Genomic DNA, 21,421 nt, shown 5'->3' with positions numbered 1-21,421 from the left:
GAATTTTGTTAAGCCAAGAAGATCCCCTCTCATTTAGCAGGATTCCCTCCATGATTGCTGAATTTGTCAGCACAAAATTCCTTCAAAAATTGGCATAACGAAGTGCAGCATTTTTTTGTTTCTGCACCTATGCTTTCTTTGAAGCCTAGTGGGTCTAAAGTGAGCGCCAAGGTACGTCATCTCGGTGCAGATCCATGTTGTGGGGTTCCTTTTGCAGTTGCCTATCTTTGATGGATGTTTCGGGGTGGTGACATCATTACACAAGTGGTTGCTACGAGCCAAGACATCACCCCCTGGCCACCAGCCGTTCTCTTCCTACCCAGCGGTTGTCAGCGCTGGACAGTCGAGATTTTGCGGGCCGTGGAGGCGCTGTTAACAACGGCCCAGCTGACGTGCAAGTTTTGCCAGCCAGTTGCGACAGCGGGCGTCACCTTTCTTGGAAGGCCACCGTTACGCTCTAGCCTCGTCGCCGTTGTGACTGAATGCGTTCGGCGGGCCAACTATTGTTACCGAACCCACCAACGCCGACCTGTTCTGCTATGAGCGGGGGAGTTGCCGCGGGAACGTCTACGAAGGCCCCTTCCCAGACGCCGTCCAAGACGCAAGACAATGGGCGCCTGGCGGCGCGGTGCGGGGGTGAGCTCGGGGACTAAAGGGCGCCTTTCCTGACGCAAGCCCCGAGTTCTACGAAGTCCGTCTGACGCCGGCTCCGGACCGTGAACCCGTGCGGAAGTGTGTGTATGTGTGTGTGTGAACCTTACCGCAGAGAGGCGGCTTGTTTGCGACGACTGGACGAACGTTTCCGTCACCTTGAGATTGAGGGGGGACGGAGTGTTTATAAACCACTGTTGTGCGGCTGCTTAGTGCATTTTCTCAAGCAGTCATGTTAGACTGATATACTTTCTCTCGCAGTCATGGTAGACTGATGAACTGCATGAGAAGCAGTCCTTCCCTTCATCAACGTCCTCAGCGTGGATAAGTTGGACGATGGCATGGGCCAGCTACGTTCTAATTCATGCCCGACTCCAATCTTGACAACGGATTACGAGCGATAGGATTGAGCCCCCATTCCTAACAAGGGAAAGCGGACCAATCGCAGATGCCGGCACCACCGCCTTCATCCGGTTATCGATATTCCGTGCAGTGGCTTGGACCCATGAATTCCCTTTCCACTTGAACGTGCTCCTCACCTCTCGTTTGCCAATTAGATAAGACAAGCCGCTCAGTATAGGCAACGTTATTCGTTTTTTAAGCAAACAAAAGTAACCTCTGCAACGGGGGTGTTCGCCTAGCAGAAGGGTCACTAGTTATAGGTAGTAGCGCTAGGCTTAAACAAGTCGGCCCTATACGGTAACCGGGAAGCAAGCACTTCTCGTCGGCTTCTTCTTTTGCACCAGCACACCAGCACCATGCCCACTGCCCAGTGCCTTCAGTACAATCACTTCCCACCGAAAGAGTAGCCATCCTGGTGACCTAAGGATAGGAGAACACAGGGGGGTCATGGCACTGCTTGAGCCGGGAGACGTGGACAATTTCCTGGCCCCGACGACGCTGGTCGGAAGGCGTTGCAATTGGCTCGGTGAGGTAGTTGACAGCGGATGTTTGTTTCAGTACCCCATAAGGACCGTGGTATTTGGAGAGCAGCTTGGAGGAAAGGCCTGGAGGAGTAGAAGGCAGCCACAACCAGACCATCGAGCCGGGCGCAAAGCACGTAGCCGTAGTGGATGAATCGTGGCGAAGCTTTTGGCGCCACTGGTCCTGGGATGTGAACGAACGAGTGAGCTGGCGACATTCTTCGGCGTAAGCAGCTGCTCTAGAAACAGTCGTCCACTCCGAAGCATCTGGCCGGTAAGGTAGAATCGTGTCCATAGTGCATGAAGGTTCGTGTCCGTAAAGGAGAAAGAAAGGGGAGAACCCAGTGGTGCTTTGCGTGGCGGTATTGTAAGCGTAGGAGACGAGAGGTAGAATGCGATCCCAATTCGATCGGTGAGATGAAGCATACATGGCCATCATGTAACCAAGGGTGCGGTTGAAACGTTCTGTAATCCCATTAGTTTGAGGATGATATGCCGTGTTAGTGCGGTGAATGATGCGACACTCCTTTAGCAATGCTGCAATGACGTCTGAGAGAAAAACGCGACCGCGGTCGCTCAGTAATTCTCTTGGTGCTCTATGGCGTAAAATCAGGTTTTGAAGGATAAAACTGGCGACGTCTTTTGCTGTGGCAGATGCCAGGGCTGAAGTTTCAGCGTACCGCGTGAGGTGGTCGATAGAAACAATAACCCAGCGGTTGCCGCTTGGAGTGTTGGGAAGTGGACCGTATAGGTCAATGCCGACGCGGTCGAACGCGTGCGCGGGGCATGGTAAAGGTTGCAAGGGGCCGGTGGCGTGTTGAGGTGGCATCTTGCGTCATTCGCATATGTGGCATGACCGGACATACTGGCGAACGAAATGGTACATACCGCGCCAGTAGTACCGAAGCTGGACGCGAGAGTGTCTTTAATACACCAGCGTGGCCGCATTGTGGGTCGTCATGGAACGTGGCGCAGATGTCGGAGCGGAGATGTGGGGTATAACAAGCAACCACTTACGGCCTCTGGAATTGTAGTTGCGGCGGTACAGCAGGTTATCCCGAATGATGAAGTGCGTGGCTTGGCGACGAAGCGTCCGAGAGGTCGGTGCTGGCGACTGGCTGGACAGGATGTCAATGAGCTAAGAGATCCATGCGTCTTTGCGCTGCTCTGACGATATGTGGGAAATGTTGAGGGCGAAGGCACCGCAGGTAGAAATAGACGAGTGGACAGGGCCAGAGGGCAGGGGTGACCGGGATAGAGCGCCTGCGTCTGAATGCTTTCGGCCTGATCGATAAACAACGCGGATGTCGTACTCTTGCAGGCGCAATGCCCAACGGACAAGCCGACCAGTTGGATCTTTTAGTGAAGATAACCAGCATAGGGCATGATGGTCGGTCCCGATGTCAAATGGACGCCCGTACACATAAGGACGAAATTTGCCGATAGCCGAAATGATGGCCAGACATTCCTTCTCAGTAACCGAGTAGTTAGCCTCGGCTTTGGTAAGGGTGCCGCTGGCATACGTGACCACGTATTCTTCGAAGCCATCCTTGCGTTGTGCAAGAACAGCGCCGAGCCCGACACTACTAGCGTCTGTATGGATCTCAGTTGGAGCAGAGGGATCGAAGTGTCGCAGTACTGGAGGCGAGGTGAGAACGCGTCGCAGTTCTTGGAATGCGTCGTCGCACGCCGAGGACCAGGCTGATATGGCAGAACTGCCGGTGAGAAGCTGCGTCAAGGGGGCAATGATAGAGGCAAAGTTACGGAAGAAGCGTCGGAAATATGAGCACAAGCCGATGAAGCTGCGAAGATCGTTCATGGTGGTTGGTTTAGAGAACTCAGACACGACGCTAAGTTTTGTGGGGTCCGGAAGGATACCGTCTTTTGAAACTACATGGCCGAGAATAGTAAGCGTACGAGTGCCGAAGTGGCATTTCTTCAAATTTATTTGCAGTCCTGCAGTGGAGAGGCTCGCAAGTACTTGCTCTAGGCGGTTGAGGTGCGACGCAAAGTCGGTGGAAAAAACCACAATGTCATCCAAATAACAGAGGCACGTTTTCCACTTCAGCCCTCGAAGAATGGTGTCCATTATTCGCTAGAAAGTGGCAGGCTCGTTGCAGAGGCCGAACGGCATGACAGCAAATTCATATAGCCCATCAGGCATTACGAAGGCTGTCTTTTGACGATCGGCCTCTGCCATTGGCACTTGCTAGTACTCGGTGCGCAAATCCAGCGAACAAAAGAATTCCGCTCCCTGCAGACAATCCAAGGCATCGTCGATGCGCGGCAGAGGATAGACATCTTTGCGCGTTATTCGGTTAAGGCGGCGATAGTCGACGCAGAACCGAATGGAGCCATCTTTTTTTTAACGAGGACAACCGGAGATACCCAGGGACTGTTAGAGGGCTGGATGATGCCACGCTCCAGCATGTCGTCAACGTGCTGGTCGATGATACGGCGTTCAGCAGCCGACACACGATACGGACGCTAGCGCAATGGTGTTTGTTGACCGGTGTCGATACGGTGAACGACTGCGGACGCTCGGCTCAAGGATGGTTGGTAAATGTCAAATGAGGAACGAAAATGGAGGAGCTTGATGATTTCTGTGCGCTGCGCAGGCGTGATTTCTGCGTGAACGGCACGAACATAGACGTCTACAGGGGCATCGCTCGCAGCGGGAGGAGTGACGGCACAAATCCGAAGTGATGCCGTATCTCCAAACATGATGGCCGGGAGAAAGCTATCGGAAGCTTCAGCGGTACCCAGGCACTCGCCATGGAGTAGGGATGATGGGCAGTCGGACGGATTGCACACGTAAAGGGCAGTAGAACCGTCGCAGAAAGTGATGACAGCAAACGGAAGCAGAAAGTTCCGGCGGCGTGCACAAGTGGCCGACGGTGTAAACAGAATAGATGAGTTCGCAGCAGAGTTACATAACACAGGAACCAGAGCGGCGGAGAAAGGTGCGATATCGATGTCAGAGGCGGCAACAACTTTAGGAGAAGGATGGTCATCAGGGTCGAAGTACGGCGCTGATAACGTAAGTTCGGCACGAGCGCAGTCGATAAGAGCTTGATTGACAGATAGGAAATTCCATCTAAGGATAACGTCGTGCGAGGAACGAGATAGGATGACAAATTCTGTAACATACATAACGTTTTGAATGACAATCCGGGCTGTACACGACGCTGAAGGCTGAATGCCATGCGAGGTTGCCGTACGCAGAGAATGAGAGGTAAGGGGAATAGTCACTTTGTTCAAATTGCGGCAAAGCTTCTCACTAATAATAGAAACGGCGGCTCCGGTGTCGATAAGTGCGTGTACGGTGACGCCGTCTACGGACAGTTCAATTTCGTTCGCCGGGTTAGAATGAGGCCTTGAAATGTTCGACGTAAACGCAGTTCTTGCCTCTGGAACTGCGACTGTTCGTTTTCCTCTCGGGCTGGGCTGGGTCGGCGAACCATCGGGAAAATGGATCGGCGACGTGGGGAAGGTAACCGGCGTGCATCGAAAGGGAGGCGACTGTAAGATGAGTCCGGAGGAAGGCTAGATGGGTCCTGACGCGGAAGTCGAGCAGGCCTGTAGCTTGAGGCGCCCCCACTGTCAGGTAAATGGGGGCTGCGACGGCGGCAGAATCGTGCTACGTGGCCCGGAAAATGGCAGAAATAGCATATTGGCCGGTTGTCAGATGTACGCCAGGGGTTGACGACAGGGGCTCCAGCGGCCGAGTAAGGGACGACCATCGGGCTTGAAGGTGGCGGTGGCGCATGGAATATGCCAGTGGCCCGGTAGGCATTAGGAGCCGGAGGGGCGTAAGGCCTGGCGACAACGTCAGCGTACGTTAGCGGTCCAGCTGCAGGCTGCGGAGGAGGGGCAGATGGCAGCGCCGCGGCAATTTGGGCCTGAATGACGTGGCGAAACGAAGGAGCCAAGGTTGTCGCCGGCTCGGGTGTGCTGTTCGCCAGAGAGAGTTGGTGTGTGACTTCCTAACGGATGAACTGCTTTATCTCCGACATTAAAGCAGAGATTTCGGCAGTGTGGCGGCCGAAATCCAACGGAGATAGATCCGTGGTGTCCTGCTGAGCAGTGCGTGTGGATGTACGCTGCTTGCGCAGCTCGTCGTACTGCTGACATAGCTGTATGACTTCGGAGATCGTCCACGGACTTTTCGCGACGAGCACCTGGAAGGCATGGTTATCGATGCCTTTCATGACGTGCTTAATCTTGTCATCTTCGTGCATAGATGAGTTCACGCGCTTGCATAGCGAGAGCACGTCTGCAATATAACTGGTGAAGGTCTCCTCTTGGCGTTGAGCTCGACCACGCAAGCGCTGCTCAGCGCGAAGCCGGCGAACGGCGGGATGGCCGGAGACCTCTGCCAAAGTTGCCGTGAAAGCCGACCAGGTGGTAAAATCGGCTTCATGATTGCGGAACCATAGGTTTGGCACGTCAGTCAAGTAAAAGATGACATTTGTGAGCTTGGCGCGGTCGTCCCACTTATTATAGGCGCTTACACGGTCATATTCGGCGAGCCAGTCTTCCACGTCGTGGTCGTCTGTGCCGCTAAATATAGCCGGATCGCGCTGCCGGATCACGCCAGAACAGACGATGGCGGGGGCACGGGAGCAGCAGTCTGGGACGGTCCCGGTTCATTCATTGCAACAGCTGGTGGGAGCGTTCGGCTGCGGAGTTCCAGGATGTCGAAGAGAAGCCCAGCAGCTCCACCAAATGCAACGGGGGTGTTCGGCTAGCAGAAGGTTCACTAGTTATAGGTTGTAGCGCTCGACTTAAACAGGTCAGCACTATATAGTAATGGGGAAGCAAGCACTTCTCGTCGTCTTCTTCTTTTGCACCAGCACACCAGCACCATGCCCACTGCCCAGTGCCTTCAGTACACCTCCTATAAACAAAGAGAGCGTTTTATTGGTCTGTTCAGACAACCCTGAAGGTGACCGCCTGGTGCTTGCGTCGGCGGTTACGCAAATTTGACGTCAGGAGATTGGAATAAAAACATGGGCGCTATAACGTAAAACTATTCCAAACTTTTCTATTCGAATTCTGCAATCAGCGCACCGCGCTTGGTGAAAAGCTTTTTTGTACCACCCGCGCTGCACTTGTCTGTCACGCGATAGCTCGCCATCTGATATGACGTGTATACGCTGATTATGCATGATTTGACCGAACAAATGAAAAATAGTTAATTAGGTTTTGACGCCTTTTTGCCATTAGCCCTAGCCTATTGGTCAAAAGTTTTCGGGCTGCACCCACTTCACCTGCTTCTCACGCGACCTCACAAAACCGCAAGAACTTACCGCCTCAAAGTGATGCGTACGCGTTAAAGACGGATTAATATGCCGAAGAAAACTAATTTTTTTTTAATAGCCGCAGGCTGCTCCGTTCTCAAAGGAATAAAAGATGGGTGCTGCCGATCGCTCCGCCGCTGGCTACTCGTCCCTGCCGGAGAGCATGGGTTTATTCGCGTGGAATAAGCATTTTTGCGTGGCCATGTAACGTTTTTGAGAACTTTCGGCACGAAAGTTCTAAGTTCTTTGCTAAGGATCCGTTTTAGCGTTACTCTTAAGCTTTCATTGCATGCCGCCGCGATTGTCGACGAGCCCCCGCAAGCTACGTAAGACAACGCGGACCAATCACAGACGCCGGCATCACCCTCTTCATCCGGCTATCGATATTCAGTGCAGTGACTCGGCTCCATCGAATCCCTCTCCATTTCAGCATGTTCCTCGCCTCTTGTAAGCCAATTAGATAAGACAAGCCGCTCAGGGCAGGCAATGTTATTTGTTTTTCAAGCAAACAAAAGTGACCTCATATGAAGGAGGGGAGCATTCGATCGGTTTGTTCAGACAACCCTGGGGGTGACCACTCGATGCTTGCGTCGGCGGTTAGGCAAATTTGTTGTGAGGAGAATGTAATAAAAACATATTGGAATAGTTTTACGGTATACTGCCCCATATTGGAATAGCTTTACGGTATACGGCCCCTGCTCTTCCATGTTCGCTGCGCACAGAAGTACTTGAACCCTTTCATGACGACCCATCTGCTGGCAATTTGGGTTTCCACAAAGCATATTACTGTGTTAGGAGCCGTTGTTTTTGGCCAAGCATGTCTAACTTGTACGTCGCTTTTTGCGTCCAGTGTCAATGGCGGAAACGACCGACTTCGCCTCCTGCTGGGCGTTTGCAGCCCATCCCATGTTCTGAGACACCGTTTGCCATCTTTGGAATAGACCTAGTCGGCCCTCTGCCCATAACGCCGGCAGGTCATCGATGGATCGTGGCAGCTGTTGACCTGCTCACACATTACGCACAGGTCACTCCTCTACGCTCTAGTTCGGCCTCAGACGTTGCCGCCTTCTTTCTAGATGCCATTGTACTCCGTCATGGTGCACCTCGTGTACTGCTAAACGACCGCAGCAAGACTTTCATGTCAGCAATAGTCAAAGAAGTACTCGGGGCTTGTGGCACAGTTCATAAGACGACATCCGCATATCACGTTCAAACAAATGGCTTAACAGAGTGATTCCATCTCACACGAACAGGTATTATATCAATGTATCAATATGAATGCCGAACCATGACAACTGGGAGAAATTGTTACCTTTTGTGACGTTTGCTCGCAACACCGCTATCCAACGAACTAACTACGGGGTGCTCACCTCTTTACATAGTTTACGGCCGTTCACCGACATTCACCATCGACGCTGCTTTCTTCAATGCCCCGGCTAACAGCTCGGCCAGTATACCCGAACAGTTCGTCTCGAGACTTCAGGAATGCCATCCATGGGTGTCTTCAACACAGAAGTCAGTCACCTATCAATCGCAAGCAACGTTACGACATTTTTTGTCGCGACGTTTCCTTTCGAGCTGCAGAAGAAGTGCTCTTTTGGTCGCCCATTCGTACGCCCGTTTTGTGTGAGAAGTTTGAGTCCGGCTTTTTTGGACCCAACATTATTAATGAACAAACATACTCCGTGAACTATTGCGTTATTCCCGCAGACGTTTCTTTGGACCACGGTTATCGTGGTTCGGAGATCGTTCACATTTCGCGGCTCAAACGATTCGTTCGGCGTTTCCATCCTGGCTAAGTCGTGGCCAGCTGGCTGCTTGCATGCGCGGGGAAATTAGTGTGAGCATTATTCATACGCTTTATATTCTCACCTGTACACCTGTGCATACTCATCATTACCGTTTTGGGGCCTGGTGGTGGGGCTCTCACTCGGGAGAATGAAGAAGAGTCTGGCTGCCGAAACCTTGTTTCACAATATATATATATATATATATACATATATATATATATATATATATATATATATATATATATATATATATATACATATATATATATATATATATATATATATATATATATATATATATATATATATATATATATATGCATGAATGAGAATAAAGGAAACTGAGTGGTCTGATTTTTATTAGTCATAAGAAGCCAACAAACACACCAAAGACAGCATAGTGGAAATTACTTGTACATACTTGAAATAATAAATTATGACAAATAAAGGGAAATAAAAAAAACTACTAGCAGCAGGTGGGGCACAAACTCACGTCTTCGCAATACACGTGCGAGGTTCTTACCAATTGACCTACCACAGCACCATTTTCCCGTGCACTTTCTCGGCCAGTTATGTTTACCTACAAGAAATGAACCTTTGAGTGTTAGCTAGCGCCACCACATACAAGCCTTCGCGGCCGATGTGGAGCACCTTTTCTGCTACCCGCGTCACATGTACGTGAGTGAGTGTGTTAGTGAGTTAGCGAGTGAGTGAGTGAGTGGGTGAGTGAAATAACTTTATTGCAGGCCCAGCGAGGATTCAAGCTCATCGCGTACTCGGATAGCCCCACGTTGGGACCGGCAGGTCTAGCCCACTGGCCCGGTCACGGGGTATGCAACATTTTGGGTTAAGGCAACTGTTCAGTAAACCCACACATGCTACCAGGAGGCATCAATGCTGCCAGATGCGAGATCGTAGCTAGGCAATTTTTTATTAGTCATGTCATAAGAAGCTGCCAAATAAATTCACCAAGGACAGCATAGGAGAAACTACTTGGACCGTGTGTTTTATTGAAAGAAATGATAAATTAACGCAAATGAAAGTGGTTGAAAAAATAACTGGCCTCAGGTGGGACACGAACTTATTCCTTCGCATTACGCGTGCGATGTTCTTTTCAATAGAGCTAACGCGGCGCTATTTTCACATACACACACACACACACACACACACACACACACACACACACACACACACACACACACACATATATATATATATAAATATAAATATATATATATATATATATATATATATATATATATATATATATATATATATATATATATATATATATATATATATATATATATATATATATATATATAGTGGGGTAGCAGCTAACACGACCTTCAATACACCCCAAGGACGTGACGGACCGGTCACACTAGAGGCACAGATCAATCTCAAGATGAGTCCCCACGAGCGATGAAGACGAATGACCCGATGTTATGATATCATGTGCAGACGATGAAGAATTGCATAAAAAATCCCCACACAATTTTCCCCCACGTGTGAGCGGCCAGCCTGGCTGCAACTTGAAGGAACGACGAACGCCTTGTGAAATGCTTCATACGAGAGACGTGGGCAATCTCGGCAGCGCAACAGCGACCTTCAGTTGGAAAAACAACAGGTCGAACGTGGTAATTGACTGGATAATTTTGCTCCAAGATTGTGTACGGGCCTATGAACGAAAAGTGAAACTTGTCGCTCAAGCCAGAAGTGGGAGCCAGGATGAGCACTTCATCGTCATGCGGAAGAACACCATGCGATGAGATGGGTCATAGAGGTTATTGCGATCATGTCGCCTGGCTTCAGTGTTGATGCGGGCGAGCTAGCGACAGTGGAGGAGGCGGGATATGTATTGTTCACGAAAGGATGCAGCTGGAATGACACGGGCAAAGAAGAAAGGGATGCCAAGCAAAGAAGAGGTTGAAGAAGAAGAGACAAGGTTGAATGGCGAGTAACCAGTTGTGCGTTGTAGGGCGGTATTACATGCAAAAATCATGAATAGCAAAATGGCGTCCGAGTTTTCGTGCTCTGGTTGAATATACATGGCTATCATCTCAGAGAGCATGCCATGAAAGCGCTCAGTCGGGCAATTGGTTTGAGGATGGTAACTGATACTTGCTTTGTGGTTGGTGCTGGATGCTCGGAGCAATTCGTCTACCATTTGTGACAGTAATGCCTTTCTACGGTCACTCAGGATGACACGTGGAGCACCGTGGAGCAAGATTACTGCTTGAAGTATAAATGCAGCCACTTCAGAAGCCGACACCGAAGCCACGCCAGCTGTTTCGATGTAACGTGCTGGGAGTCAGTGCCCTGCTCAATGGTCGCTCTCAAACGCCGGCGACTAATAAACGCCTTTACGAATGGTGGAGGTTACTTCGGCGCACAGCGTCAACACTGGGACTTCAATCCCGTACCCTACGCTCAACCATTGCCGCAGACGCATCCCAGCAAACGCCTCCTACTGCAACCCAACAAGTACCTCCTCAGTCCATCCTGTGCTCTGGTGAGCCTCGTCACAGGGACCCTGTCATTTACAGCGGCGCGGACGACACCGACGTCGAGGACTGGCTGACGACATATGAAAGGGTAAGTGCCCACAACAAATGGGACAATCCCGTCAAACTTAACGTGCTCTGCTATCTCGCGGGTGTCGCCAGTCTCTGGTGCAAAAACCATTAGACTGACTTCCCGACGTAGTCGTCGTTGAAGACCTCTGTAGTGGCTGCATTTGGTCGTCCTGCTGTGCGCAAGCGGCGAGTGGAATCGCATGTACGAGAACGTGCACAGCAGACGGGTGTATCATTTACTAGCTAGATTGAAGATGTAATGGGCTTTGTAAGAAAGTCAATGCGACAATGTAGGAGTCCAACAGAATCAGGAATGTCATAAAAGCGATAGAGGACGACGCTTTCAACACGCTACTTGCCAATAATCTTCAGTTCGTTACAGACATCGTCACTCTATGCTAAAGCGACGAGGAGCTACGCAGGCAGCGCCCGTTGACACGTCGCCCTTCCTCACGCGATGACCTCAACGATGGTTTGGCTACCATGTCCGAGCAGTCAGCGCTGCTTGCTGAAATGAAAGCATTCGTTCGGGAGGAAGTTGTACGCCACGCTCTTGATACCCTTCGTTCACCTGCCGCATGTCCAACATCCTGCATCGAGTTTTATGGCTCCGCTCCATCGCGTGATCGAGCAGGAAATCGCCAAGATCTCACCAGACCAGAACCAACATCTTCTCGCTGCTGCATCACTTAGCTACGCTGAAGTCGTCGCGAGGACCCAGCCACTCTCTTCAAGTATGCGCCTCCACTCTGCCGACTTCGCGCCTAGACCCCGACTGCCGCCAGCCGTTCAGTCATGTCAGCAGCCGCCCTGTACAATGCGTCCTGTGGCATGGATGGGAGCTTCCCCGGCTAGCCGGTGGCCTACTGCCGACAGCCTGCCAATACGCTTTGCGTGCAGCCACACCGGTCACGTCGCACGTTTCTGTGATAGTGTGCAGCCGCCCAGCGTCGCAACAACCATGACAAACCGTTCATATTACGGCCCCCCGTCGGCTATGTCGCCGACATAGCACTCGACCGCATGTACCCACCGTTCGCCTTCTCCATGCAGTCGCTTCCTGCTACCAATGCGGCCTTGACGCTCGACTAGGGACGAGGAAAACTAATCGTCGCATTCTAAGAGGCAAGGGCAGCGACAGTGTCGAAATATGAAAGTCCTCACCGCTATCCCTTAAACGTAATCAAAGTGTTTGTTTACGGTGTTCGCGTATCTGCACCTGTGGACACTGGAGCCGCCGCTTGTGTTATGAACGTTAAGTTTTGCCACTTAGTTGGAAAAGTCACGACGCCGCTTTCACAACGCCTCTCCGCACAGCCAGTACTCAGCAAGTTCAGCCTTTGGCGGCTTGCACTGCTCGGGCTGTCAGTGCCCACGTTCATTACGTCATAGAATTCATAATCCTTTCCTCGTTCTCTCATGACATTATGCTCGGCTGGGATTGTCCAGATACAGGTATTATAAAGGGATTTCCCATCGCGCCAAAAACCCCTTTATTTAATGTGCACAGGTCAAAATAGACCTTTCGTCACTGTTAGATTTGCCTCTCACCGACAATTCTTCGCTTTCGAGGAAACTGCTTGTCCGAAGCCGACACCGTCAATCCTCCGAATGCCTCAACGATCACGCCCAAGTCCTCTAGCGGAACCGCAGACGATATTGCCCTACAGTCTCCATCTGACCGCTTCCTCATTCAGAAAGGTCTGCTTCTACCTTTTTGCGACAGTGGACATTCCACAGGGCTCCAACACCATTTATGTTCGCAACTCATTTCCATACTCTGTATTGTTGCTCCGAGGGGAACGCCTTGGCGATGTAGAAGCAATCGAAGACGTACATTTTATGGAAGTGCGCAATTACAATTACTGTGCTAGTTCTAGTCCACTCAGTGCTGTTTCTACGTCTGACCTATCGCGCAGTGATGTTTTCGGTTCTTATACTGCCGGTGGCCTTCCAATGGTCCAGCGGTCTCAGCTTTTGTGCCTTCTAGAAGAAGACCGTTCTTCTTTCGATGTAGGGCAATCTTCCGTGGCGCGGAGGCCAACTGTTACACATCGCATAGATACTGGCCCGTAGCCGCTACTGCTGCAACGTCCATATCGTGTATGTCGTGCAGAACGTCGTGTAATCAACGAACAAGTTAACCACATGCTTCGCCGCGAGGTGGTACGAGCTTCCAGCAGTCCATGGGGATCCTCTGTCCTCCTGGTTGTCTCCTGGTTGTCTTTTTCAACGTCTTTAACAATGCAGGGCTACAACTAAATCTCAAGAAGTGCCGATTTGCAGCTCGACAGCTGAAAATTCTAGGTTATGTCGTATCCAAGTATAGAATTCTCCCCATTCTAGCCAAACTTCGCGCCAACGTCGAATTCTCTAAGCCAACGCCTGTCAAGGAATGGCATAATTTCATCGGGCTCTGTTCGTTCTTCAGGCGCTTCATTCGCAATTTGGGCGCCATCATATCGTCTCTGACGAAGCTACTTAAAAGCAATGGGCCCCTTACTTCGTGGTCGTTCGAATGCCGAGGCCTTAACAAAGCTCCGTCGCTTGCTAACGTCTTCGCAAATTTTGCCCCATGATGACCCGATAGCCCCTACCGAGGTGCACATAAATGCCAGCGGTGTTTGCCCAGCGCAAACAGGGGTTTCCTTAACACGTTGTGGTTTATGCAAGTCGTGCGCTTGCGAAAGCTACGACTAATTACACTGTAATGCCTGGCCATCATACGCCTGGCCATCATTTGGAGGTCACCAAGTTCAGTCCTTATTTGTACGTCCATCCATTGAATGTATTCACGGACCACCATGCACTATGTTGGCTGGCGCCCTTGAAGGATGTCTCAGGCCGTGTCACCCGATGGGTACTCTGAGCACTCTGACGCCGACGCCTTCTCGCGCTCTCTCTTGCCAGAGGACAATGCCCGCTGGTCCGTAGTCCATCTTGGCGTTTCTTCGAACGACCTTCGTGCCATCGCTTTCGAATAGGGCAAGGACCACTGGATCGCCTCACTGATAGACTTTCTCTCTTATCCATCGGCACAACCAACCTCACTGGCGCGTTACGTCATCAATCTCACCATTTCGCCATTCTCGAGGACCTACTCCAGCAACGCAATTACACCGCAGATGGCCGCCAATGGTTACTAGTAGTACCCCGATGTCTGCGTTCTGAGATATGCGCGTAATTGAACTCTCAGCTCTAGTGTGCACACTCGGGAGTTTTAAAAACTTACCAGCGCATTCGACAGCGTTACTACTGCGCGATATGTACAGCTACGTCCAGAAGTTCATTCGCTTGTGCCCCGAGAGTCAGTGCCGGAAATCTCCACTGCACCTCTCGCCAGCCGGTCTGCAACCGTTACCTTGCCTTATCCGGCCGGTACCCTGATATCTGCTGGTAACCGCTGGACTTTCGTGGCTATTGACCACCTCAGGCGATACACCAAAACTGCCACTCTCCCAGCGGCTACACAGCATGCGTTGTTGCCTCCTTCCTGCTTCGCCGATTCATAGTGCGCCATGGTCCACCGCACGACTTGCTCAGCAATCGCGGACGTGTCGGAAGCCATCGAAGCTATCCTCAAAGGGTGCCATGTTGTTCACCGGCCAACTACTGCTTACCACCCGCAGACCAATGGCCTCACAGAAGGCTTTAACCGTACGCTCGGCGACATGCTCGCAATGTAAGTAGCCTCTGACCACACATATTGGGATGCCATTCTGCCCTTCGCAACCTACGCCTACAATACCGCCAATCAGAGCATCACTGGCTTTGCAAACTTTTTGTCATTGTACGGCCGGCACCCATCGCTCGCACACAATCGGCACAATCGTTCTGCAGAAGACAGATGCATCCAAGTACGTGCCTATTTCTGCCACAGCCAGACATGCCGAAGAGTGTCCCGATCTCGCGCGGAGCTTTGCTTCAAATGACCAAAAGCGCCAGAAGAGCGGTTGCGGGGACATCACTTCTGCGCCAATGTCCCCCCCCCCCCCCCCCCCCGCCCCCTCTAGTGCTTGTGTGGCTCTCGGTCCCTTCCACTGCACTTGGTCTCTCGTCAAAACTACTGCCCAATTATGAAGGCCCCTACCTCGTCTTCGAACACACATTTTCGGTCAACTACGTGATCAAGCCCCTTGGACCGTAATCTGACATGCGCTGTCGTGGACGAGCCATCGTCAACGTCGACCGCCTCAAGACCTACTATGAGCCACTCTTACTTACAGGCTGTTAGGTCGTCGGGTGGTTCCCTTTTAGTTCCCAGGGGTAATTGTAGAGAATAATTCGAAAGGTATAGCGGGTCGTCCTCTCCAGCGGTTTCTAGTGGGTCGTCCTTTTCAGCGCTTTTGCTCGTGAATGCCGCTCGCACACAGAGTCCGTGCCCTGCCTAGACTGTCAACGCTGTGCTGCTCCTAGTTCGATCAAATAAACATAAGAACAACACCTTGTTTTCTTTAATCGGGCTGCTAGTTTCATTTCGTCCTGTCTTTCGTGCTTTTACATACATATTTAATCAATTTTGTTTCCACGAGCACCATTTTCTGCCGCTACCTTTATTCTCTCTTTCAAAGATGGTTCACTGACTTCCAGCGGAGCAAAAAGGAAAGGCTGTTTCATGTTGCCGAAAAAGACATAAACCTGGCAACCTTGCCCAGCCACCCCTGAGCTTTTCCAATAATTTGTCTAGCAAACATGCCGCAGATTCGAATTTGTTCATTTGTGATCGCTGAAGCTTTCGTGTTGTTCAACCACGGAAAGAACAAATGATCTAGCGTCACCACTGAGGCTGAAATATCATGGTAAAAGAGAAACAAATAGCATATTCGGATTGAATATCCGGTGAGTATAACCTGTTGTGGAATTCTCACCCGTTGCATATGTCACTTTGACAGTTATGGGTTTGCTCTTTTCGAGGAATTTCATATGGACATCATAAAACGTGTGCGATCTTTCCAGGTACGTCGCAGCCGCATTAACTACCTGCCTTAAACGTTCAGCGCACTGAGCCCGTACGAAGACTCACGAACACACGTTTGCAGCAGCTGCAGGCTGGTTTGCTCTGTCATTCTTGCACGGTTAAACGTACGAACTTCAGCTGTTCACCACATTTTATGACCTGGAAAAAAAGCACAAACAGAAGTCTGCTTTATTATACAAAATATTTAAAAAGAATGTACGAACCGACCGCTCAGTGTAGAAAGCGCACTCAAACGTCGCACTGCTTTCACTCGTGCGTGGCAACACAGCCCGGGAGGCCAAGCGCGCACTGTTCTTGTGTAAAGGTAATATCTGCACTGCGTTACGAGAAGACTTTATTTAGTGGCCAACTTCAGATTACTCGTTAAAATGCATGTCGAACGCAGAAATACCCTTAGCATACATTAGCCAGACTGAGTCGGAGAAAATTGCTTGTCATTTGTGAGAAAAAGTTCACTTTCGTCAACTCTAGGCGGCGAAATTTTGATTGGAGATGTGCACTTTTTTTTATACAAATCGCCGCAAATGGTAGGTTCCTGAAAAAAAAGGGCAACTCGCAGTTTCGTAAATTGGTAACACTGCAATAAATGCTGATGTCACAGTTGTGATTAAAACTGTTTAAAAACTGTTTAAGAAACTGTTAAAACTGTTTGAAAACTTCAGGCGGACAAATGTGATGCAACCATTTAGAGTGCACGTAAAAGTGTTACTATTTTTACGAGGATTATGCAATGTAGTGCTCACTTTGGAGCAGTATATATTCCACCAATTGTGTTTACTTTAGACGCATTCATAGATGCAGTGTACAGAATGTTTATAGCTGTTTTGTTGTTCAGTTATATAGGCGTAATGTAAATTTGATTCTAAACGTTTCGATGTCTTGCTATTTTAAAGGATCGTTTGAAAGCATTGGTGGCCTCACTTAAGATTGCGCTTTCACAGTTACTGAATTTTAGCTCATGCTGTTGAATTCAATATTGGGCCACGGTTTACCTGGCAAAAGATTCTCTGTCGCTAAAGTGTAGGCGTTCTCTAAAGAAAACAGAACGAAAGAGAACATTTAAATTGAACATCCCCTCGACATTTTCGAAATATAAGGTAGGAATAGCGAAATACGAAGTTGAAGAGATTACTTTGATGCCATGCACAACGTGGTTCTAAATTAAATTCATAGCGTGGTGTGGGCTCGTAGTGCGACAGGTGAAAGACGTGTACGTCTGTTATCTTATAGCTTATAATGTTAGGAATATAACGCCTCTATTCATGTACCCGAAAATCGTGTGACTTTCGCAGTAATGTTTCCGTTTCTTCTTTTTTTCCCCTTAGAGAATGCTCATTGAGCACTGCAGGAACTACAGAGGGAAAACAAACTGCTCGAAAGTTATCCGAAATGGTCCGAGTTTTCGAATGCGCTCTCTTCGTGTTCTTGCTGGTGGCCAACCTGTCCCTCGGGCTCTACTTCTCCTTCCGAAAGAGAAACACAGCTGTCGGAGGCGCGGCTACGACGAGCGAGGTGTTCCTCGCGAGCCGGATGCTGAAAACGCTGCCTCTGGCCGCGTCTTCCGTGGCATCGCTCTTCTCAACGGGACTCGTCGGCTTTCCGGCCCACTACTACGCCTACGGCTGGCACCTTTCCTGGGGATACCTGACGCCTCTGGCGCTGATTCCGTTGGCCACGCAAGTCTTTGTGCCTGTGTTGTACCGGCTGCGCATCACGTCGATATTTGAGGCAAGTACAGACACAAAACTCCTCGTGTCCGGCAACCGCAGCGCTTAGGCGCAATGAAGAATTTCCCCGCTGCAAGCAGACCGCTTTGCCAATGCCAAGTTGCCGGCACTATAACGAAAGCCGCAGTACTTGTAACGAATTATACGAGTCGGCGACCAGGCACAACGCAGGAATGTTGCAAGGGAGAATATTTTCATAGCAAGCAATTTTTCTGTCCATCCTTGTTAGAAAGGAACTTACTCAGGCCCGGGCTGATAACATAGGGAGCTGTGTGTAGCTACACGGGTCTAGTAATGCAAGAGAATGCGTGTGCAAAAACTCCTATGTTGTGTGAACTGACCACGCAGGCTACTGCGCCTATGCGAGTAGGGAAGACACGGCTAGCTACACATGAGTAGACATGAGAAAGACACGGTTAGAGGATAATCACGCACATTTAGCATTCCTCTGTAGAGGGAAAGTTTTCTTTAGTTGGGGGGGGGGCAGCTGAGACGCAACCCTCCGCAGATACGGGGACATAATTTCTGTATTAAAGAGCTGAGGCATGCCCTATTCATTAAACACAGACGCAGCCTATGAGCTGGCAGGTTGGCATTCGAAATGTGTATTACGCCTTGTACTATAGGTCGACAGAAAATTGACCTTATTGCTTGGAGAACAGTGAGACAGCCTGAGGGTAAAAATTAGTAGGTGCTATAAAAGCTGGGCATTAGTGGATCTCAGGAGTCTCGGGGGAGTCTCAGACATCATCACTCTAGGAGGTCGCTTGACATCGCCGTCGGAGTGGTTGGAAAATGTATAGATTGCCTACGATACAGGGGCAGTTAGTTAAGCGTACCTGGGCAATCGTTAGTCAGTTCATGCCGAGAGTTGCTCGCTGGTAAGGAGTTAGAGGTGATCAGGTGGAGGAGTCCGGAAATATTTCGTTAGATTTTTTACAGCATTATTCAGTAAAAAATTTACCGCCTTTACAACACTGTGAAGAGGGGTGCAAGCGAAGCTCGGGATCCACGGCTCTTCGTTGTCGTAATGCCTCGGCTTCGCGCTTCCTCGTGGTGAGGTCGGCAAGTCGACGACGAGCCCTTTCACGAGTGAATTCCCGGCAGCGTTCGTCAAACTCTGCCTGTTTTTCGGCGGAACGCACGACGTGGGGCCCGCTGCCGTTCTTTCAACGCAGCCTGCTATTTGGCAGAACAGAACGAACCAAACGTGGCCTCCCTATCTGACTGCCGGGCCAGAACTGGCGAAAAACGGCTGGCGCTGAGGTGAGCGAACACACGATCACTCCCTTTTCCTCCTCCGGAGGAACGGGACGCCTGTGATTGGCTCGCGCCTTGCACTGCGTCTACTTCTTCATGCATATAAACCTCCGCTTTAAAGGATGCGTATGATGAACCGACAGTGGCTGAATTCTGAATGTTGTGATGTATTTGGTGAGGGAGGGGCTACGTACAACTAGACTTCGCTAAAGCCTGCCATATTAGAGCATTCCAACGTAGGAAGCATAAAATCAGACTGTGTCAGGATGGCGTATGCGAACTGCTCAACTCGCGTCATTGTAAACGGGGACCTGACTTACAGCTTGCAAGTGCGCTCTTCTCTCAGGCAAGAATGTCATCTGTAGCGTGTGCTGTTCGCGGCTTACCTTGAGCCTTTGTGCGAGGCCATTCAAAATAATGAATGGATAACTAACTCCAGGTTACAGTCGACATATGTGAAAAGTTTGCCGTATGCCGATGACATTCAAATATACTGTTCAAATAGAGATAGTATTTGTGAGGTTGCGGCGGTAGTTGAAACCTTCTGCAAATGCACCGGGGCGCAAATAAACTGGAAGAAGATTTGTGGGTTCCGGCATGGTGAATCGGAGTAAGCGCCAGACTACTTCTCTCGTCTTCGGTGGTCAACCACTGCAACAACGTATCTAGGCGTGCCTCTCGACTCTTATCGCGACCCGGAGCCATATTGGAATGAACAAGCCGCGAGAACACAGGAAAAAGGATAATATGTGGCAAGGGCGACTGCTGTCAATGTTCTTGCGTGCCACAGGATGTAACCTACTTCTTACCTTCAAGATATGGTACGTCATGAATATGCTGTGTGTTTCGCGGATCAACGTCCAAAACATCCATCGTGTCTTCCCCGTATGGGCATGGACTTGGGAAAGAAGCAGTCGCACAATATTCGTGCGGTCCGCACATGCGCAACGTCGCATGTGTGGTTTTCCATGCAGTATCCGCCATTATTACTAGCAAAAACTGTATCAAGCCCAATCGACACAATGCTCCCTAAACCGATTTATTGAGTGTGAAACTATTGAAGCCCAGGAGATGTCTTCAAAAGGTTTAAAAGAATGCCAGTACACCCTTCGGTAAAAACGTTTTTCTTTAACCTACACACTCATACATTATCAGTTAAAACATGGATGAATAACAAAGGTATTTGTCTCCTGTGGTCCATTGACTGCTTCTTACGCAAGAAACCTGAAACGATCGAGCACGAATTTCTAGATTTCTGGGATCTGATATTTTTCTGGGATACGCTACAAAAGACGTTAAAAAAACAGGGACATTTAGATCCACATGGAATAAGGTTCTTACCGATAGAAAAGGAGAATTTTCCTTATAACGCTTTAATGCTCCTGGGCCACCACAGCATGTGGAAAGCTAGAACGTGCTAGAAGCTAGAACAACTGATGTCAATTGGCGACCTACACGCCATCACTTCATTTAAGGCGTAGTATGATTCAGAGATGTCCATCGGGCACTCCCTGAACAGTCAACATGGATTGACAGGCTTGATAAATTGGCAGCATTGAAAAATATTTTAATATGTCGTGCTAGCAAGATCCTTGCTGACACGTTTTATGTTTTGCGTATTGTCACTGTAAAATGTCAAAGTGGGCCATAGAGAGAGAGAGAAAAAAAAAACGACAGTGGCTGAATCGGTTAGCGTGGTGGTCTTGAAATCTGGAGGTTGGTGTTTCGAATCCGCAGCTTGACTAGTAATTTTATTTTCGCAAGGCTTGAGTTTTTTTCACATAGCCACACCGACGCCGACACGACTGAGGCAATACAAGCTTCGCATCAATGGGCATATTTACATGTTACGGAGCACTCATGGTGACAGCATTGCGAGGCTCTCACAGCTGCTGGAAGGAAGGACCCTTGATCCCGTATCACACAAGGTCTCCCATGTATAAACCATTTGTCTTCACCAAATCTCAACGCATTGGAAATCGGTGATATGTCCGGCCATTCAGTGTGGTCCAATACCGCAGTAGAATTCCGCCCTCGAGAGGAAAAGGCATGCAGTGCAGCGCACACGCTGACCCGGAGCACAAATGTGGAACGACGATGGATGATAGCACGCATTGTCCCAGCGATGAGATTTAGAACGGCCCCTGGCAAAGAGGGTGCACCGAAAGGCATAACACTTATCCCAGTTGTTACATCTCGACCGTTTGAAT

The 21,421-nt window shown here is 49.8% G+C and overlaps 1 protein-coding gene across 1 annotated transcript; it reads left to right on the top strand.

Moving 5' to 3' along the window:
* The first annotated feature begins 17,613 nt into the window (after positions 1–17,613).
* Positions 17,614–18,000, top strand: LOC139060272 (sodium-coupled monocarboxylate transporter 1-like). The gene has a single exon (XM_070539369.1). It carries the CDS (start codon positions 17,614–17,616, stop codon positions 17,998–18,000), a length of 387 nt encoding a protein of 128 aa, XP_070395470.1.
* Positions 18,001–21,421: the final 3,421 nt, after the last annotated feature.

Source organism: Dermacentor albipictus, chromosome 5 (genome assembly GCF_038994185.2).
Source record: "Dermacentor albipictus isolate Rhodes 1998 colony chromosome 5, USDA_Dalb.pri_finalv2, whole genome shotgun sequence".
Classification (NCBI taxonomy): domain Eukaryota; kingdom Metazoa; phylum Arthropoda; class Arachnida; order Ixodida; family Ixodidae; genus Dermacentor; species Dermacentor albipictus.
Note: the sequence above shows the minus strand (reverse complement) of the source record. Positions and strands in the feature narration are given on the sequence as shown.

Coding starts and splice junctions, on each gene's coding strand:
- LOC139060272 (XM_070539369.1), top strand. CDS start 17,614: ATGGTCCGAGTTTTCGAATGCGCTCTCTTCGTGTTCTTGCTGGTGGCC.